This window comes from Miniopterus schreibersii, assembly GCF_964146895.1.
Source record: "Miniopterus schreibersii genome assembly, chromosome: 19".
Lineage (NCBI taxonomy): Eukaryota > Metazoa > Chordata > Mammalia > Chiroptera > Miniopteridae > Miniopterus > Miniopterus schreibersii.
The window spans coordinates 7567483-7589646 of NC_138119.1; the positions used below are offsets into that span (position 1 = coordinate 7567483).

The window sequence follows — 22164 nt, forward strand, 5'->3', positions numbered from 1 at the left end:
TCTCTCTAAAAATCAATAAAAACATATCCTCAGGTGAGGATTATTTTAAATTTAACTCCCCATATATTAATTGCATTTTTCACATTTAACTAAGTCTTATTAATTACAAAATAGTCAAAAATGTATCCTGAAAGACTATTCAAAATTTTGGTCAATTCAAGTTTACTTAATTAACAAATACTACACTCCAAACTCAAACTTATAACCATTTACCCCTCTAAAAAATAATATTTTTTAATATGCTTCATACTAATATAAATTTTTAAACACTGAAGCTGGAGCCACTGTATTTAACGACCTGGAAGTAAATTACGGTTTTGAGGCGCACACTCACCTATTCTGCACCTGAGTGGCTGCGAAATGAACATAATTCTTCTTCTCAAGCAGCTTAGCCAGCAGATTCTCAATTGTACCTTTCTGGTTTTGAAAAGCTTCTTCCAAAAACTGGTACCTTAAAACAAAAAACAAAACTCCATTGAAAACAAAAATTTATTATTAAGATTTTGGAAATGAAAAACAGCTGCATAGGTAAATCTTGAAACCTTACTTAAATGATTGGCATTCTATGCTATCCACACATATGTTGTCAATAGCAACTTTTAACTACCAATCAGCTTGGATAGGAAACCTCAATTTGTCACCATACCTCTCAATCTAGCTCTGAAAGGACTAATAGCAGATATGAATGTGTCATTTCTACCAACTATCTGGATCTCACCTAAAAAGCTGTTTTTAACTTTAGAAGAACTTACAGAAAAAGACAAAAATGAGTTTGGCAAAGGTTCTTCTTAAAAGTAGTGGTTCTCAACTTTCACTGAAAAACTAAAACCACCTAGGGTGATTTACCATTATTCTTAAAATACCGTAAAAAGATTTTGACCCAAAATGTAATTTAAGATTCTTATTAACCAGTCTGGAGTAACACTAAGGCATCAGTATTCTTTAAAGCTTTCTAGATAGTTCTAATATAAATCTAGGAGTGAAATTATCTGCTTTAAAGCTTATCTATGTAGATATTCATCCATCTGTCCATTTCTTAAGTTAAAGGCCTAATTCCAAGAAAAGCTGTTTCTTTAGAAGAAATGTTACTTACACAGTCCCATTCAAAGGACCACCATAATAAACCATCTTATTCTTTAATAAAGATGCCTAGTATTAGGTTTTAAGCAACCACCCCCTCTTAAACCATATTGATGCTCAAAAATAATCTACAAATAACCCTTCTCTAACTATATACACAACTATTATTTGTAAAAATAATCTACAAATAACCCTTCTCTATATGCAATAGGGGATAAAAATATTAAGGTGAAACAAAGGAAACTCACTCTCAGTCATGACAGAGTAATGGGTACCAGACTAGCCCTGGTACCAAAAACTATAAAACAAGACAGAAATATACAAGGCAAATGTATTCAGTCATTGGAGAACCTGTGCCAAACTCATTTTTCAAAGAAATTCTGTGGTCCTTCAGAGAGGATCACAATCACCCTACCTCTCTCTCTGTCTGTAGACAATTTCATAATAACTGGCACAGAGAACTGGAGACCACGCAGAGCACAACAGTTTCTTTGAGCCCAGCCAGAGTGGCTCAGTGGTTGAGAGTCAACCCATGAACCAGGAGATCACGGTTTGATTCCCAGTCAGGGCACATGCCCGGGCTCAATCCCCAGTAAGGGGTGTGCAGGAGGCAGCTGATCAATGATGACTCTCTCCATCACTGATGTTTCTATCTCTCCCTTCCTCTCTCTGAAATCAATACAAACATAATTTTTTAGAAGTTTCTTGGAGCTGAGGAGGCAGAAATCAAGGCTTGAGACTACTGAGCTCCTGGAATCCATGGAACAGGGTACTGGAAGAGAAGGGGCTGTGCAGGGTGAGGCTGAGGAGTGGTGGGAGAAGGGGAAAGGAAGATACAGAATAAGTGAATCCCTTCCAAGTCCATATGCAATGTTTGGGCTGTATATGCACAGGATGAAATTATGCAGCTGCTATAAAGTTGACCATGGAAGAAAAACCTGGAGGTCAAGCAGTTCTGGCAGACAGAATTCCAGCTGAGCCAGTGGAGGAAGGGACTCTGTTCACCTCCCAGGCATCTACTGAAGAAATCGGAAAGGCCACACCTTACAGGAAAAGAACTATAGTGTTGAAATGCATGCTACCCTAGGCCTATCCTGTTCTAAAAGCCTAAAACCAAGCCTTCATATGACCTTTCAAGAAACAGAACTTAGAAGTTGAGTCCAACCAAGTTAGAGGCTTGGGAAATACCTTGGGCTTTCTACAGATCATCCCTAACTAAGTGTAAAAACAAGCTTACAAAATTCAAGGTGATCAATCAACCAGTAATTTAACTGCCTGCTAGAACAACAATTACGAGTCTGCAGAGAAAGATAAGAGAATCCAGAGTTTCTATAATATATTACCCACAATGTCCAAATCTCAATAAAAACTCACTAGGCAATCAAAGGAACAGGAAAGTATGACTCAAAGAAAAATATCCTCAAGAAAAACTGACACAAAATAGTCCAGATGTTCTATTTAGCGAAGACTTTAAATGGGATTATGTTTTATGGCCAAAAACTGTGGATCAGAGCTACCCTAATGTCAGGAATGCTGAGAAAGGAAATACTTAAGCTTTTCCAGTCTCTCTCTCTGTGATGCCAGACAAGACAGACAGGAGTTGAGAATTCTCATCATGTCCCACAATGTATGTAACATATGACAGTGGCTCTCTTCAAATGTCAGATGATCCTTCCCTTCATTCATATCTAAATATATTTTTAAAATGCTTAGAATCACGTGTGAGAGATAGCAGAACTTGTGAACTGGTGAGCTTCACTGTAAGGCAATCTTTTTAATTAGAAATGAACTCCAAATGTCAACACTTAAAGGCCTCTTCTGATCATTCGCTTTCTCCAGAGGGTGAAAGGCCTCTATTTCCAGAAAGGGAAATAGAGAGAAACAGTGAAATGGGAAAGGGTCACTATTGGTCATCTGGAAGCAGGTTGGGGCGAGTGAAGGTCCCACAGTTTAGTGTGCAGATTTACTCTTAACCTTTCCAGTGTGGCCAAGCCTCTCATCTCCATCCTCCATTTAGACCTAATATGCCCAAGGCCAGAGCCTTTGGTTTTATTTATTCAAAGAATAAGCCCAATTTTTGTGACACCCATTACCTCTGAATCCTGAGCTACACTAGTTTCGAGGCAATAAACCCAGTGGTTTCCTTTCTATCTCCTTTATCCTTGGGTTGCGGCTAATCTAACTCAACTAGGTCTCTTACGGGTTTTACTAAATATTCAATCAACTTCCCTGCTTTTGAAAAATTAACTGAAATCTCCATTGGTGACTCCTTGGTATTTATAAGTCTATACTTTTTTTTATTCACTTACTATGAGGAAAAATTATTAGAGGAAAGAGAGATAACCCCAGTTTAACTAGAAACCATGTAATGTTTTAAGGTAAAAAAGTTATAAAGTTATAAAGCTGCCTTACTTTTTAAGAACTTACAAGACAATAAAGAAAATCAAAGACCTCAATAAAGCGTTTTTAAAAAACAGAAAAAAGAAAACAAGTAGTAGGTCACAATGTTAGTACTAATAGGTAAACTGTTACTGAGCACTTACTGTGCTAAGCACTTTACAGGCACAATTCTCATTAAATCCTCATAAAGTTGGTACATTTTCTCCACTTAAAAGATATACACACACACACACACACACACACACACACACACTTCATTACCTTTGTTGCTATACTATGTAGCAATTATCTTTAAAGAGGGGGCAAAAATACAATTATAGACTAAGTCAAAAATGATTATGGAATGAAGCTAAACTTTAATCAGAGGAAAATTCACATCTTTTTGATAAAGAGTCAGTATAAGAATCTAAAAAAAGTAAAAAAAAATCAAACTAAGGAAAGAAGATAAGAGAGAAATGTGAGAATTAGAACACTTTTAAAGAATAGAATAAATGACTTCAAGAAGTAAATCACTAGCCCGGCCGGCGTAACTCAGCAGTTAAGCATCAACCTAGGATCCAAGAGATTGTGGTTCTATTCCGGGTCAGGGCACACGCCCGGGTTGCGGGCTCCACCCCCAGTACGGGGCGTGCAGAAGGCAGCTGATCAGTGACTCTCTCATCACTGATGTTTCTATCTCTCTCCCTCTCTCCCTTCCTCTCCCTGAAATCAATAAAGACATATTAAAAAAAGAAAAAAAAGAAGTGGATTACTAAAATGACGAATAAAAGACTCAACTCTACAGCGAGGTTATTAAATAATAAGGAAATAAACTCGGCTGTACAACATTATAAACAAAAAAGATATAATCACAGATTTTTGCAAATTTTTAATGCTGTTTAATTCTAAGCGAGTATGGAGATTTTAAAATCTCCACTAAGTAGACAAGTTCCTAAGAAAATATCACAATTGCATAACTGACTCAAGAAGTGAGCAATCCGAACTGATCAGCAGCACGGGAGAAATTAAGCCCCTTAAAGAACTACCCCTAAAAAGCCTAAAGTCCATACAGGGAATGGGGTGGGAAAGATGGAACCGCAAGTGTTAGTAAAGATAACACACAGAAGTGAACTGGTTTTAAGGTTAGATAGTTCTGACAGATAGGGAAGGTGTTCTATAAGTTAAGAAGTTGCACTTGTAAAGGCAGAGAAATTTGAAACAGGGGGCTTCCTACTTAGAAGTGCAAGTAGGAGATAACAGATTGTGTAGTAAAGAATTTAATCTTGACCAAAGAAAGGTCTGGCCTTTGACTTCAGCTACTGAGAGGGCATCTCTAAGCCCCTGAAATGTAATGCCTGATAAAAGTATTTCTGTTTACCTGGGGCCTTGGACCACATGCTAAGGAAGTGGTTTATAGTTGGCACTCTGGGTCACAGAGTTACCAGCTCAACCTCAGGAAGTGCTAGAGAGACAGGTCAGTTACATGGACAGAGAACCATGTCTACATGACAAAGCTCCAATCAACATTCTGGACATCAAAGCTCAGGTGGGCCTCGTAGGCTGGCAACTCACCCTCACTTCTGACAACTAAATTCCGTAGTTGGTGTCGGAAGTAAGGGGGTACTTGTGGATTGCTTCCTAACTTCATAGTTGGTGTCATAAGTGGGATTCACCAACATGACTCTGACTCACTGAAACCTGTGGTTTAGGAATAGGAAGAATAAGGGCATGGGGGTTTATAAAACTGATTCCTAACTACCACCTAGTCACACATGGTATATAACAACAGTTACTAGAGATAAAAGCTACCAATGGAATTTAGAAATGGTAGACCCAACTCCCTAGGAGCTGACTCACTGGATAAATAAGGAAATGCAAACTAATAGGAAACAAACTAATTATACAATCCCTTGGTTATTGTTATCCAGGTAGGACTGACTTAAATGCAATGGCGACACACATGACCAACAGAGGCTGTTAATCAATCGAGCAAAGGTCCAAGTACCTGCCTAAACTGGTGAAATTCTTAGGAATAACCTAGGCAGAAGCCACCCTTAACATTCCACAGGTAAAGAAAAATAAATTGCTTTAGCCAACCATCTCTAGAACTAAACAAGAAGTTCAACATTTGGTTGGTATATTTGAATCTTCAGGACACATTTTACACATCTGGTAATATTACTAGTACTAATCATTACAACCACCCAGAAGAAGGTCGTATTTGACTGGGGGTAAGCCATGTCTGAATTGCAAAAAGTAGTCTCTCTCCAGATGTTTTTGGGCCCCTATGATCCATACTCTGACATGATTTTGGAAGCATCGGCAACATAGATTGTGCAGACTGGAGTTTATGGCAAAAGCCTATGAGTGTTACTCAGCAGCAACCACTGGGATTTTGGACCAGAAAATTTCTGGATGCTGTGGTAGAATATATACCATTTAAGAAAAAGTCACTGGCTTGCAATTAGGCATTGACTGAGGCTGACTCTATGACTTAAGAACATAAAATTACCCTGAAACCTGAAATATCCATGTCTTGGGTGATGGAGGAGCACTCTAATAAGGCAGGCAGTGCCCAGAAGAGTTCCATACAAACAGAAATTGTTTGTGCAGAAACATAAGACCAGGAGGATGCAAAGATGTATTTATGGTATTTACGAACAGATGGCTAGCCTCTTTTCCCTTCAGTATGGCTGTGGAACCACCTGAGGAACCACTGAATCCTATGATCACACAGGTGGTGCCCTATGAACAGCTCTCTGTTAACCAACAGAGAGCTGCTTCGTTTATGGATGGCAGTTCCCAGGTGAAGGCAGCATTCTGTCTGGAAGGCTGCCAGTCTAACTGAAGAAGGTAATAGCAAGTCACATATCAATGAGCTGAACTGAATGCTGTCGTCCCATTTGGGTTTTTACTGCACTCTGCAGTTGGTGTCAGAAGTGAGGGTGGTCTTATGGACTGTTTCCTAACATCATACAGATGATGAAGAGAAAGACTCTGGGTAAGACTCAATAAAGTAAGCTATATTGAACACTTTAAACTTTGACCATGGGGGACCACTGAAGGGTGCATTAAGGGGGAAAGAGGAGTGCAACTCTACACCTTAGCAAAATAACCCTGGCAACAACGTGGACAGGATGAATTTAACAAGGTAAACCTCAAAGCAGGGAGACCAGTTATAAATGTGGTGTAGTAATAGATACTTAGGCTTTTAATTCCAATGGCATGGGTTCTGCAATAGTCTATCCAGGAAATGTATAAAGTGCGAACTAAAGAAAACGGAGAAAACATTCAAAAGATAATCAGAACTCGGATATAGGTGAGTAAGAAAAATGATAAAGAAAGGGAAAGGATCATGGTTAAAGTTTGACAGAGGGGCTACTGAAGCTATTCTTTCATGAGAAAAAGAATGTCACTTTCCTGTTCTTTTTGCTTCTCAACATCAATTTAAAAAGCCATAAGAAACCTAAGATTTCTCAAAGATCTGACTGCAGCTGTGAGAAAGGTAATCTCTTACTGAGATTATTACAAAACAATCAATGGTAAGATTTGGCCCTGAGGTAAAGACAGACACAAGATTAGTAACCTCAAGTAAAACAATAGCCAACCTGCAGGTAAGATGAACATACTGGAACAAATTAAGGATATAAACATTTTAAGTAGATTTCTAAACAAATGTCCTACAGAACATAAGAGCAGTCTTGAAAAAGAACAAAGGACATTACTTTTATATATGGTCAATACTGAGGGATTCCACATACTGTATTCACATACTGTATTCTATAGACCATATGGGAGAAAATAAGCATATAAGCTAAAATAGATCTGGAGTCTGACCACCTGTATTCAAATTCTGGCTCTACCGCTTACAGGGAGACCTTGTACAAATTACTAAAACTTTGTGGGAATAGACTCCCTCTCCTTCAATACAGTCATGATACTAGTATCAACACTACATGGGTAGTTGGTGTGAATTAAACCAATATGCAGCATTCAGAAAAGTGTGCCACAAACTGTGGATTAAAGTATCCCCTCCTCTTTAGGAGAATTCCAAATGAGTTCCAATGAATCTAACAAATTAAAATTTCTAAGACATCTGACAGTTAAGAAACAGATTTAAGTGTGGTTGATCCAACTTAACCTACTCTTTTATGGCAGGAGATTTATAAAACCTATTTCCATCAATTCAGCAGAACTGTAGTAAGAAAAACACTTCAGAAAATGCTGTATGGGATAGCAAGACCATCTTTTTAATTGTAATAAATAGACAACATAGCAACCGGGAAATTTACTAGAGGATTTTGTCATACAACTGACTAGAAATTTTAGTACACTTCTAAAACAGGATGTAACAGATTGGTCATAAGTAAATACTATTGAATTCTGAGGGTATAACAGGGCTGAAATACTAAGCTATGTATTAAAGAATTAATAACTATGCTTACTTAGATGCTTATAAATCCCTAGTTTTTCTGCAAATTGTAGTATCTAACATGAAATCAGTATTCTTATGCTTTAATGTTAAAATGGGTACCATTTATCCATACCCATGGCAATACTACTTTTTTAGATGACAGCCCATAGCCTAAACAGCACAGTACTTAAAAAAAAATGTATCTGAACCAAGGCAGAACAAAGAAATACAATTCCATTCCTACAAATCCATATATAATACATTTTTAACAAATCATAAACTATTAGATATGAATGTGGAAACCATTAAATAATTCACCAAAAACATATTTTAAGAAACATACAAAATTGAGAATTAAAATGCTAACAAAATTATGAAATAAATATTTGCTTTAGGAAGAGTAAATAAGAACTTTTTAAGAACTTTATAAGAACTTTTTATAATATTTCTTGATAAGCAATTATGACTTCTGTACCTATGTTCTTTGTGTTCCAATAGCTGACAGTCTCTACATGTCAGTCTATCACATGTTTCACAGAAAAGTTTCAACTGTTCTTGTTTGTGTACAGGGCAGAAAACAGGGCGCTGACCAGATGCTCCAACAGACTCTGTAGTAAAATAAAACATATATTTTTAAACTAAACAAAATTTTTGTCTAACTTTCTAAATTCTTATTGATACTGGTATCCAAAGCTTATAAAGAATACGCAGAAATGCTATAGGGGCAAAAGAGGGAGATTAATAGTAATCATTAAAATTGCTTCTATCTTACCTGAGACATCTTCTTTCTTCCTGATCAAGTGATCTTTAGTGAATTTTACTCTTTGATGTGCTTCAATACATGTCTTACATAGCCACTCTCCACACTCTACACAAAAGCCAACTGCATTTGCATTGTCTTCACAACTAGTACATACCTAAAAAGGAAATACTAATCTACATTAAATTTACAAAATATAGATCCACAAAATAAAAAGGCAAAAACTCTCTAACTTGCTTTCAAATACACTAATTCATTGTACCTAGCATAAAGTTATTTTATTATGCATTTATCTTTAATGAAATTCTTTTCCTTCCAGTTCAAACATTCAGGTGGATAAAAATCTAAGTCTCAGAACACAAAATATATACACAATTTCAATTTTTCGTAATTATCTTTTGTCTCATTTAGTCAGATCTCAGAGGGTGTAAAATAGATATTCTTTATTTTCTACTTAAAGGTGTAACTATAACAGAACTAGCCTAATTTATGTAACAATCCAAACATGTTTTTCTAATAATTTACATTTTGATATCAAGATAGAAATATAAAGAGAAATTGAGAAGCATACCTGTTCTGATTTCTCATCAGAACTGCTAGGAGCTTCAGATGTATCTTTCACAAAATAATTATCCACAAGGTCTATCTGTCTGCATTCTTGGCGGCATACTGGGCACCGTATCACACCAACTACAATACAAAACGACAACATTAAGAAATATTTTTTCAGGAAAAAATAAGGAAAATTGTGCACAATGCCTATATGAAAACTAATCATTCAATAAGTCACAGACAAGACCAAAGAAATAAGCATTACATTAAGAGCTGAGTAAAATAATCCACTGAATTATTCCAGTGGGAAAAAATGATACTTATTTAGGAAAAGAAAACAAGCATTAATATGCAGAAAAGTTTAAAGGTATGAATATCAGTATCCCAGCTGCACATACATATTTGAAAACAAAATACTGTTTTTATAATACAAAATGCATACAAAGATCTTGCTCAGAGGACATACATAAAAACCATTTTTCCCATCAGAAGAAGAAACAATATGGGGAGGAGAAAAGGGGAAAAAGTATAAATATTTTTACATTTGAGATGCTTCAGTTAAAAACCTCCCAAGAAACACAGAGTATAATATAACTACAAAGGAAATAAGTATAAGTAATTGTAGAAGCAAAAATATGTGAGCAATTAACTTCTTACGGTGAAATCAGGTATATTTTCACTAACGAGGTGACACTTAAATGCGGTCTTGGGGAATTAACATGCATTCACTAATGTGCAAGCAGGAGTTTATTTGGCTGGTCTACGTTCCTGAAACCCTGCACATTCCTACGGATGGCTGTCCTCAATACTGGCCCTTGACTGGCTTCAGGGAGACGACCTCTAACCTCTTGGAATATTATGCCTGACAGTGTTTTTTGTATGCCTGAGGCCGTGGGACACGCGGTATTCAGTCTGACCTCTGGGGGTGGTTGTAGTCCAAGCAGGTGCTGTCAGTTCTATGGAAGCTGCACTCCTATGTAACTCTCCCCACCTCCCATAAAAATCTTAACATGAAGGCTCAGGTGAGCTCCCTTGGTTGGCAATACTCCTGTACACTGACATACAGTTACTGGGAGAATCAAGCACCTCCTGCGCCAACTCCACTGAAAGGAGATACTTGGAAGCTTGTGCCTGCTTCCTCCTGGACTTCACACCATGCACGTTTTCTCTTTGCTAATTTTAATCTGTATCCTTTCACTGTAATAAAACACAACCATGAGTATAAGAATTTTTCTGAATCCTGAGTCCTAGCCAATCACTGAACTTGAGGGCGGTCTTGGGGACCCGTAGCTCAACTAGGAAAGGAAAAAACAGCATGGAAACCAAGAACGGTCGGTGCGAAGTTCACAAATGGGGGAGAAAAATTGGCAGCTATAAAAAATAGAAATATAATTTTATATATAAATTTATGTATACATATCATTCTAATTCCAATATGTAGCATTATCTGAAAAAGGTATCCAAGGTTTTTTTTTAAAAAAAACATTAACAGAAACTTGTGTAAAAGTAATATACTTTCTTTTTCATTGGTGATATGGGCAAGTTTATAACCTGCTAGCTATAAAACAAAAAATGAAATTTTAAACAATAAATAGTTCAGTCAACAATTTATTAAGAATGATTTTTTTTACTTTTAAAGGAAAGAAGAAAGGAAGAGGAAAAAGCTATGAAAATAGTATTTGGACCAAAAAGGCCTAAAGTGTTTACTATCTGGTCCTTTACAGAAAAAGTACTGAACATCTAATTTAAATGAAAGTATTTTTACTAACCCAGGTGGAAACAATACCATATAACCAGAAACTCAAGAATTCAAGTACTTCTTGAATTCAAGTATTCAAATCCAAAACTACAAGAAGCCTGAGTCTTGTCAGTGGCTATACTTCACAGTAGAGAGGGTTTCAGTCTATGTATCTACACATGTGCTTGTGAGAAAAACTGCATGCAACTAGGTTTTCTTTCCTGGATTTCAGAATTTAGAGAAGGAAATGTGAGTTTGAGAGCCACTAAATTTTTTATTTCAGCATCACATTTGTACATTTTCATATACAGGGTATCCCCCAAAAAAATATACACACTTTTAACAGCTGATAGCTCAATTGATGTTTTTCTTTCTTTTCAGATTTAACCCACTGGAATTAAGTTACTCAAAATGTGTACACATTTTTTTGGGACACCCTTTATTTTTGCTTTTTGTTTGTGGCTGCCATCCTGTTTTTTACATAAAAATTTGACAGTTTGTGGATTCTATCCTTCATTGTTAAATAAAATTCCTTCTTGTTCTATTTAATACTTTTGAGTTGAGTTGAATTTTATATCTAATGCTGATATTATTCTTTCTGTTTTGTTTTTTGCTTGTCTCTCCCCCACCCCTACCCCACCTTTGCTAGTATACATTTATCTTTTTATCTTTTAGCCTTTTGTGTTTTTGTGTGTGTGTTACGTTTTTTAATTTGACCTTCCAAACTATCAATATGCTTCTTAGGAGTTGCTGGGTTTTTTGTTTTTTCAGATCTTCAAATTTTAAAAATTTGGGAATCATGTTTAATTCTAGCAGAGCCTTTTCCCTTATTTTTCATAAGCAAATAGATAACATGAAAAAGTTTTAACTTGAAGCTGATGTTATTTTACAGATAAGGAACATAAAGTCATAAGATTCGAATAAATTTGTCCATATCTGATTCTCTCCATCCGTTACCAATTCAGATAACCTACCTTGAAACCATAAAACATAAACTGGGGACGGAAAACAGAGAAAGACAGAAACTACATCAATGTTAAAACAGCCTGAATTACAGCCAAAACCATAAAAGCCAAAATCAATCATAATAATATGCACATGAGAAAGGGGGGTTGATCACCACCTTCAAACCAACATTAAGACCAAAAGCAGTAAATTTCAGCTATGACTAATCTCAACTTTGGAACCATATTTCCATGAACATTTGATTATTAATTTATTTTTAAGATTTTTTTTTTTATTTTGAGAGAGAAAGGAAGAGGGAGAGAGAGAGAGGGAACCATCATATTGATGCACCCGCAACCGGGGATGGAATCCACAACTCCACAAACCGGGCACATGCCCCAACCAGAAATCGAACCAGCAACCCCTCAATGCATGGGACGATGCCCAACCCACTGAGCCACACCAACAAGGGGTAATTTATTTTAAAGTCTTATATTATTCTCTAATAATGTGTCATCTCTTCAGTGGTGTCGAGGTTCATTTAAGATATCCATTTTGTATACCTCACAACACATAAAGGTGATGCTCAACACAAAGCAGAATTTCAAGTTTGCAGAGGACTGCTGAAATGCAGTGTTCTCTGTTAAATACTTCCAATTCTTCAGACTCACTTCAGCCTCATAAACACAGTAAAACATAAAAAACAGTTAAATGACTCTAAATATGTTACCCTCATATATGCTTTATTCCCAATCAAAAAGAGATCTTTTGAGTGATATTAATTTTTTGCATAAGTATTTATTATGTGAGGATGAGTTTTAAGCCATTCCTTAGTAATGGAAAAGAAGTCTGTTTAATTTGGATATCAGCATTCTATTAATAAACCACAAATGGGATGACAGGCCAGAGTGGTCTAAGATTCTTATCTTGGCAGTCATTTGTGCTGTTAGAAGAAATGTAGAAATTCTCACCCAAATCCACTGTGGACAACAGGTCAGGCTGTACATGCCAATACTCCTTGAAACCTGTGCCTAGTACTTCCTACCAAATCCCAATGTGGGGCATGGCATCAGAAGGCACAGTATTTTTGCTTTTGAGGGCAAAGACAATATCAAAGACATTATATAGGTACTTAAGTAAAAAAAGAAACTTCCACAATTTTTATTCACAAAATTCAAAATGTAATAATAACCTAGTAAAGATTTTTTAATATAAATCTACTAATAAGAATTATAAAATTCTTTGTAGAATTTTACTTAACTGGGAGGATTTCATTAACTCACCATCAGTGAAGAGCTTTTCCTTGCCTGGCTAACAATCCACTCAGAAACTTACCTTGATTTCATTTTTTTTATTTTTAAGAAATTCTGCTGTGATGAGACATTCCATTTTAAATTTTCCAACTTCTCTGTCCATTGCTTCCCTGTGAGTTGGGAATATCGTTACCAGTACTTAGTCTAGTATTATCCACAGGTTGTGCTCTTTTAGCAGAGCTATACAGAACTATATTAAAAGTGTGTAAGAAACACTTTGCCAACTAATTCCAAAAGGAAATAACCTACACTCCACTGTGCCTTAAAAGTGTGACATGTAAAATCTACTTTTCTTGTCTTGTTTCAAATGATAGGTATGCATTGATAATTAAAATATTTTTGTAAATGTCATGCTACAGGCATACCTCTATGCCTGTTAAGTTATTACTGCATCACTGTAATTTGTAGTGCACCAAAAAGCAGTACAAAGCAATGAGTACCACATACAGTCTTTGTCACAACTATTCATTTTGCCATTGCAGCATGAAAGCAGGCATAGATAATACATAGAAATGGGCACAGCTGTGTTCCAAAAGTGTTATTTATGAACACAAATATTAATTTCATATAACTTTCACGTTACAAAATATTCTTTTGATGTTTTTCAACCATTTAAAAATATAAAAATCATTGTTAGCTCATGAGCCATATAAAAGCAGGCTAGATTTGGACCATGGGCCCTGGTTTGCCAACCCCTGATTTAAAGTGCAGTCCAACAGCCCTGGCCAGTGTGGCTCAGTTGGTTGAGCATCATCCCATCCCGTGCACTGAAAGGTCACTGGTTCAATTTCCGGTTAGGGCACATACCTAGGATGTGGGTTCAATTCCTGGTCAGGGTGCATGAGGGAAGCAACCAATCAATGTTTCTCTCATCAATGCTTCTTTTTCTCCCTCCCACCCCCCCACCCCCTGCGCCTGTCTCTAAAAAATCAATCAAATCATAAAAAAAATAATAACATTAAGTCTAACAATTAAGAAGTATAAAACCTCCAATCAGAGTTTTCTTGCCTCACTGAAGTAGAAGAATACAAGGATTATCCACCACTTGAGGAAGCCTCAAACAAAAACGGACAAAAAGAGATCAACATAAAAAGAAAAAAGATAAGAAAATCAAGTCAAGATCTTCCAGAATGTCAGCTGAATAAGAAAGCAGAGAGAAAAAAAACATAAGAGAAAAGGTAGGAGAGAGTATGAACCCAAGAGTGCCAACACCCAAACAGTAACAGTTCAAAAAAGTGTGTACGGGGATGTGGGGGTGGGGGAAGGGAGAGCATCCTTATGAAAAAAACTTTAAAAGTTCTGTTACTACAAGCAAAGACTGCAAGACTAACAGAAAGCTGACACTGAACTATTAAAAACAATGAAAGGGAAAAAATAGAACATCACCAAATTTCAGAATAAGGATAAAGACATTATTAAAAGGTTCCAGGAAGCCCAGCTGGCATGGCTCAGCGGCTGAGCATCGACCTAGGATCCAGGAGCTCGCGGTTAGATTCCCGGTCAGGGCAAGTGCCCGGGCTGTGGGCTCGATCCCCAGTAGGGGGCATGCAGGAGGCAGCCAGTCAATAACGCTCTCATCATTGATGTTTCTCTCTCTCTCTCTCTCCTCTCTCTGAAATCAATAAAGTCATGTTTTTTAAAAAAGGCAAAAAAAAAAAAAAAAAAAAGGGTTCAGGGAAGAGGTAAATAAAACAAACCTCAACTGGGGTTGCACAAAGGAGCAAGATCAGACAAGCATGGGCAGCACTGACTTCTTAAGACACTGGGAGATACTGAGGAAAAAATATTTTCAACCTAGAATTTCATACTCAGTCATGCTACCGTCAAAGTAGAAGAGTAAATAAGGAGAACTTCAAAAATACAAAGGCTCCAAAATTTTACTCTCAGCGACTGTTAGGATGCACAAATGGGAGTGAACCAAGAATGGAGAAGACATGGGAGACTAGAGCTTACACAAAGTAGAATCAAGATTCTGCATAACGCAGGCTTGAATTACTCTCAGAAAGGTGCGTAAGCAAATAATAGTAGCAAATTTTTTTTTTTTAAATGTGACCAATAGCATAGAAATAAAACTGTCTTTCACTGCCTGAGTTCAGAGTGAGGAAAGAACTTTTCTCCTTAGAATTTCCAAAAACAGGTCAGCTTACAAAAGTAAACCCTAATCAACATCTGCCAGTTCTAATAAATACCAACCAACCTTAATTCAGTGGTTTTGTGTTGGTGGCACCTGAAAGAAGCAAAGACAAAATACTCTTTGGAGGCTTGTTGCTGCAAACCAACTGACAGGATTCATATATAAAGCCCTGGTGAACATGATTACAATCAAAAACTGTAAAACACTGGAAGACAACATCTACTATGACCAAGAGTAGGCAGAGGCCAGCAGTAGTAAAATAAGACCTCAAGAACCTCACATAATGCAATTATCAAATACAAATACAAAATCAGTAAACTTTAGATATTTAAAATATAAAAAGTAAGATGAAAACAAGAAAACAAAGCAAACATAGCTCTAAGTGTAACTTAAAGGAAACATTTAGAGTAAAAGCATAAGTATAAAGTATAGATACTCCTCAACTTACCATGGGATTACATCCCAATAAACCCACTGTAAGTATAACATACTAACTGGAAAATGCATTTAACATACCATACATCATAGCACAGCCTAGCCAGTTTCTACTGAATGGGTATCACTTCTGCACCATGATAAAGTTGAAAAATCGTTTAAGTCACACCAGCGTCAAGTCAGGGACAACCTGTATGTAGGAATAACTCGAAAAGATGTGGGAGACATTTCTAGAAAAGAAATTACATAATATTCACAAACAGAAGATTTCAGTAAATGAAAAGGCATACAATGTTTATGAATAGGCAGACACCAAATTGTAAAGATAGAATTTTCTCCCAAATTTACCTATATATGCAAAACAATTCCAACAAAAGTGCTGACAGGGTTTTTAATTGATTTTTGTGTGTAAGAGAGAGAGAAACATCTATGTGAGACAGATCAGTTGTATCCCTTAGGCACCCCAACCAGGGATCGGAGAACGCACAACCTATGTGCCCTGACTGGGAATCGAACCCACAACATTTAGGTGTATGGGACAACGCTCCAACCAACTGAGCCACAGGTTTTTTTAAATGAACTTTCACACTATGATTCTAAAATGTATAAGAGCAAAAAGTTAAGATCAGTCAAGATAATCTTGACAATGAACAAGGTTTATGTGGAGGGGAATGAAATTACCTTAATGAATACAGGCAGACCTCACTTTACTACATCTTGCAAATCTTGCCTTTTCTACAAATTGAAGGCAAGACCCTCCACCAGCAAAAAGATTACAACTCATTGAAGCTCAAGTGATTGTTAGCATTTTTAAGCAATAATGCATTCTTTAATTAAGATATGTACATTGCTTTTTTAGACATCATGCTATTGCATACTTAATAGACTACAGTATAATGTAAACATAACTTTTAAATGCCCTGGGAAACCAAAAAATTCATGTGACTCACTTTATTGTGATATTCGCTTTATTGCAGTGGTCTGGAACCAAACCCACAATATCTCCAAGGCATACCCTTAACAAAGTTTATTTTAGCTTTATAATAAGCAATAAAACCAAAAAAATGGGAGGGTGATTAAAAAAAAAAAAGCACCTCTTATCTCTTATCATCAAAAGACAGCTTTCTAAAGAGTAAAAAAATAAAGTCAAGTGTATTAGTTATATCTATTGCTGTGTGACAAATTACCCCAAAACTTAGTGGCTTAAAACAGTTCATTCTCTCTCAGAGTTTCTTAGAATCAGGAATTTAGGAGTGACTTGGCAGTGCTTCTGTGAGGTTGCAGTCAGGTGTCAGCCAGAACTGCAGTTATCTGAAAGCCTCAACATGCTAGAAGGTCCAGCTCCAAAGAGGCTCATTCACATGGCTGGTTGGTAAGGTGGCACCGGATATTGTCAGAAGGCCTCTCAGTTCTTCTCTACCTGGGCCTCTTTATGGGACTGGTAAGAGTAGCAGTCATTTTTACCCACAACATGGGATCCAAGGAGTAAGCATAAAGCTGTATGCCTTTAATGGTTTAGCCTCAGAAGTCATTGTTAATTCTGCTGTAGTCTCTTGGTCACCCAGAGTAGCCCTGAGTCACTGTGGGCAGAGACTATAGAAGGGTGTGAATACTAGGAGAAAGGAACACGGACATCTTGGAGGCTAGCTACCACACTAAACCATAGTAGGCTTAGAATAAATAAATCTTCAAGTTACATAACCAACAAAAGATCTTGGAACTTTTTGGAACTTATTAAGAATTCCTGTACATTAAAACAAAAAACATAATCAAGCTAAAGAAAAATAGAAGACACAGGAACAAGTAATTCACAACAGCAGCAACATAAACCGCATATAATAAGCATTCAAAGTGTTATTCATTAGTACCACATAATTCATGCTATTTACCCATCATTAGAGCACAGACTTTAAATATTTTTCTAAAAATGATGTATTTATGTTCATTCATCCTTGTTTTTTTTTTCTCCACTTCCCCTTGGGACCAATGTCCATTCTAGAAGGAGGACAGAAATAAAGGTAGTTTGTGGCCAAAGAAGAGACATAGGCTAATGTATCCAATACTATGAGCCCAACCTCCACACTTGACCTCAGGAAAGTAAAATGATATAACTCAGTCAACCAGTCTTAATATGGGGGAGGGGGAGGATTAGATTTACAAAAGGTCAACCAGTTACTACTTTTTTCACCTTCACATTCTTTGGAGAACAAGCTCTTTATGAACTGTGATGGGTAACCCAAAATGAAGGACTATAAATGTATGAATCTACAATCTTCTACTATTCCATGGTCTGACATTCCTCCCAATGACTCTATATTATCATTGTCTGACGGTCTCTTTAAGGGAGTAGCTCTCAAACTTTAGTCTCAGGATCCCTCTTACACTCATAATTATAGAGATTCTCAAAGAGCTTTTATTTAGATGGGTTTTATTCATCAATATGTGTAGCATTAGAAATAAAGAATTTTTAATCTTATTATTTTAATTTGTTAGTAATTAATAATTTTTATTGAAACTAAGTATTTTATTAATTTATTTAAAAATAAACTCATTACCGGCTTAAATAACATTACCAGAAATAACTATATTTTCCAAAACAAAAAGTTTTAGTAAAGAGTGAGGATTTTTAAATTTTTAAATCTCTTTAATGTCTGGTTTAATAGAAGATGACAATACATGCTTTTGCACTGAATCTGTTGTGATGAGTTTTTATTTGAGGAATATGAAGAAAACCTGGCCTCATACAGCTATGTATTTAAGAAAAGGGAAGAGAGCCCTGGCAGTGTGGCCCAATTGGCTGGGCATCGTCCTGAGCACCAAAAGGTTGCTGGTTCAGTTCCTGGTCAGGGCACATGCCCGTGTTGTGGGCTCCATCCCCAGTAGGGGCCGTGCAGGAGGCAGCTGATGGATGTTTCTCTCTCTCCCTCCCTCCCTCCTTCTGTCTCTCTAAATCAATAAAGAAAAAAAAAAGAAAAACAATCAGAAAAAGCCTTTCTCAGGAGGCAACGTGAAGTGAGGAGCCATTCACTCAAGATCACTGGTTCTCAAACTTAGTGTGCATCAGAATCACCTGGAGGACTTGTTAAAACAGACTGCTGCTTAGGTGGTCTATAGTGGGCACAAATATCTGCATTCCTAACAAGCTCACAGATGCTGCTGCTGCTAGTCCAGAAGCCACACTTGGAGGGCTATCGGATCAGGCAACAGCTCAAGGGCGTGAATAACTTTGGTGTATTAGAGGAACAGAAAAAAGGTGAGGAGGGAGGGTAATGTACTTGTCATCACTTCAGAACCACTTAAGACGGTGAATTAAACTACCACCTATGGCTCCTCAGACCAGAGATGGAATCACAGGTTGTTGAATCCTTGCATCTGCAAAGCATTTCAGTTTATAAAAGTATTTTCACTTTTGTTTTTTAAAGATGGAGGAACCTGGAAACTATTTTTTTTATTGATTGATTTTTTTAGAGAGAGAAGAAGGGATAGGGATAGAGAGATAGAAACATCGATGGGAGAGGATGAGAGAGAAACATCATTGATCGTCTATCTCCTGCACGCCCCCTACAGAGGATCGAGGCTGAAACTCCGGCATGTGCCCCAACCGGGAATCGAACCATGAGCTCTTGGTTCCTGGGTCGACACTCAACCACACCTGCCGGGCACATTTTCACATTTATTATTTAATTTGACTCAGTGAGATATAAGTGAAGGACTACTAGCTACATTTTAGAGATAAACTGAAGGACAAAAACATTATGAACCTAAGGGAACCAGAAAACAAGTGGCAGAACTTTGTTGCCTGACTCCAAATCCAGTGTTCCTTCTAGAACAGCATGCTCAGTTTTTTAAAGAGCAAAGCAAAAGATAAATACAAGAGTTAATACTAACAAATTATTTTCTAGACTCCATGCCCAAAAACATGGTGGCTTCCAGACTTCATCTGTCATACATACTGGTTAGAAAGCAACATTTCCTTAAGATAATAGTATTTAGTCCCATCTACTTAGTCCAAAAAGAGAGGGTGGAGAAATGAAGAGGGAACTTACGGACTATTGTTCTTTTGCCCGCATAAATATCAGAGAGCCAACTGCATTACCTCAGCCCCTTAGCCACAGCAGTCAAACACAGTTTTCATCCTGTGCTCCCTCTAAATCTCCCGCCTAACCCAGGTTCCCACAAGAGCACTGAATCCCATGTCTTACTACACTCATGAGGCCATGAGCAGTTACTTATACATCCATTATCCACCTTCTATACATCCATTACCATTCAGTATCTTCTCCATCGATCAAACCGTTATTCTTAACATTCTTACCTGTATGTGTCACAATACTTCAAACCCAAAACAACCAAAATTGAAATTATACCCTCCCTCCAACACACACACACCCCGCTAGGTGCCCAAGCTCTTTTTTTTTTTAATATGTTTTTATTGATTTTACAGAGAGAAAGGAAGGGGGGGGGAGAAACATCAACTGGCTGCCTCCTGTGTACCCCATACCGAGGATCGAGCCCAAAACCCGGGCATGTGCCCCAACAGAGAATTGAACCGGCACCCTCTTGGTGCATTAGATAATGCTCACCCGAGCCACAGTGGCCAGGGCCTGAATTCTTTTATTTGCATTAATAGCACTGCCACCCATCAAACAAGAAATCTGGAACACTCAATGCCCCCATCTCCATTCCCATGGCTACTTACAATTAGTTACTACTAATAATAAAACTAGCTGCCACTTCATTAATAATTACCATGTACTAGTCACTGTACACACTTCGTACTATCAATAACCCCATGAGGTAGGTAATTTTGTCCTTGTTTCACAAATGAGAAAACTTAGGCTAAGAAGAATGAATCTGTCCAAGTCACAAGTAGGAAGTGAGAAAGTAAACATTCAAACTCAAACGTATCTCCCAAAGTCCATACCTTTCCATAGCAAAATGCTTCCTTCTTTAATAATGTACCTGATGTCAGTCCTTTACTACCCATCCCAAATGCTAATTTCTCACCTAGATTACTTCCAAGATTCTCCTAATTGGTGCTGCCTCCAGCCTTGCCTCCCCTTACCCTTCAATGTGCCAAATAATCTTTCTGGATCACAGATATGATCCTTTTACCCAATTTACATGAAAGTCCTTCAGGAACTCTAATCTACCACGGAAAGATGCACCCTACAGGCTGAATCCCAAACCCCTAAGTACAGGTCCACAATCCCTTACCTGCAGCTCCAAAACTCAAAAGCTTTGTAAAATTTTAAATGTTTTTGATAAATCTGCAACAAAACCCACCCTGAATTGTGGAAGGCTATTTATTGCCTATCCTATTAGTGTGATATTCGTATGTTTTACCATAGAAATATTAATGTGTTGTTAACCCAGACCCCGTTGGAGTATGAGAGACCTTACCAGGAAGAAGGAATTTTTCCAAACTATTCTGAAGTCTAAAGCACACCTGGACCCATGGGCTTCAGGTAAGGGACTGCAGACAGACCCCTTACTTATTCAGCCCATGAATCCAAGCCAATTTCCACCCATCACCTTAAACATCCCTTAACTGCAGGGATGTGTAAGATGCTCTGTGAGCTACTCATCTTTCAAGAAACCTGCTCAAGGTTGTTTTTTTCAGTGATGTTTCCCTAACATTCTGTAGATTGTGCCACAACCACTGCAGCAAGTAACCCACCTCTACTGCTATACGTTTTCTATTTGTTTCCCGTTAGACTGGGAGAGAGCTCCTCACTGAGTATTTTATTCAATCCTACAGTGCCCGGAACACTAGGGGCTCATTAATGTACAATGAACTGAAATTCATGCCCGGCTCTCCCTAATTCCCAATTCCCTTCAAAGTTCATTTCTCCTTCACCCCAAAACCTTAGTATTTTTCCCTAACCATGCAGGCCTCTCACAGCTATTTTCGTTGCCAGAGTTTCTCCTTCCCAATGTCATCTTAAAATTACTTTCTACCAGATGCCTTCTCTTAACCCCAAACTCTCCAATGCCCTGTGTCCTCTATTTAGTCCCTAGTCCTTTCCCTTAGTCTTGAACAGGTCAAGTCCTCTCCCACTAGGACAATTCATCCTCAAACCCTCATCTCTTCCCTGCTCCCTCAACACCTCTCCCGGCGCCGGGCCTTGCCTCCCGAAACGCTTCGCACCAGCCTTTCCCAGACCCCCTCTTCTCTCCCTGTCCGGTTCCACCAGCTCCCCAACCTGCGCCTGGCCCCTATCCGCACCTCGCAAACCTCCCCAGGAGCGGTGTCCCCTCCCCCAGCCTCCCGCAGCGGGCGCCCCTCCCTCCGCCTCCCCGCAGCTCCGGCGGTCCAGCTCCTCTGGATGTGGAAACTGTTCCGGGGGCCGCGTCTTTCACCCCAGAACCCCCAGGACCGCGCCGCCCGGAGCAGCCCCGGGCCCGAGCACG

At 37.8% G+C, this 22164-nt stretch overlaps 1 protein-coding gene across 3 annotated transcripts in view; it reads right to left on the reverse strand.

Annotated features, from left to right (window-relative positions):
- The window catches only part of TRIM33 (tripartite motif containing 33), a 48817-nt gene that overhangs the window by 26014 nt on the left and 639 nt on the right, over positions 1-22164 (reverse strand). For all 3 annotated transcript variants that reach the window (XM_081121620.1, XM_081121621.1, XM_081121619.1), the window contains exons 2-5: positions 9205-9323; positions 8646-8790; positions 8349-8481; positions 335-451 (exon numbers count right to left, since the gene is read on the reverse strand). In XM_081121620.1, coding sequence (XP_080977746.1) covers positions 335-451; positions 8349-8481; positions 8646-8790; positions 9205-9323 — 514 coding nt within the window. The remainder of the gene's footprint in view (positions 1-334; positions 452-8348; positions 8482-8645; positions 8791-9204; positions 9324-22164) is intronic.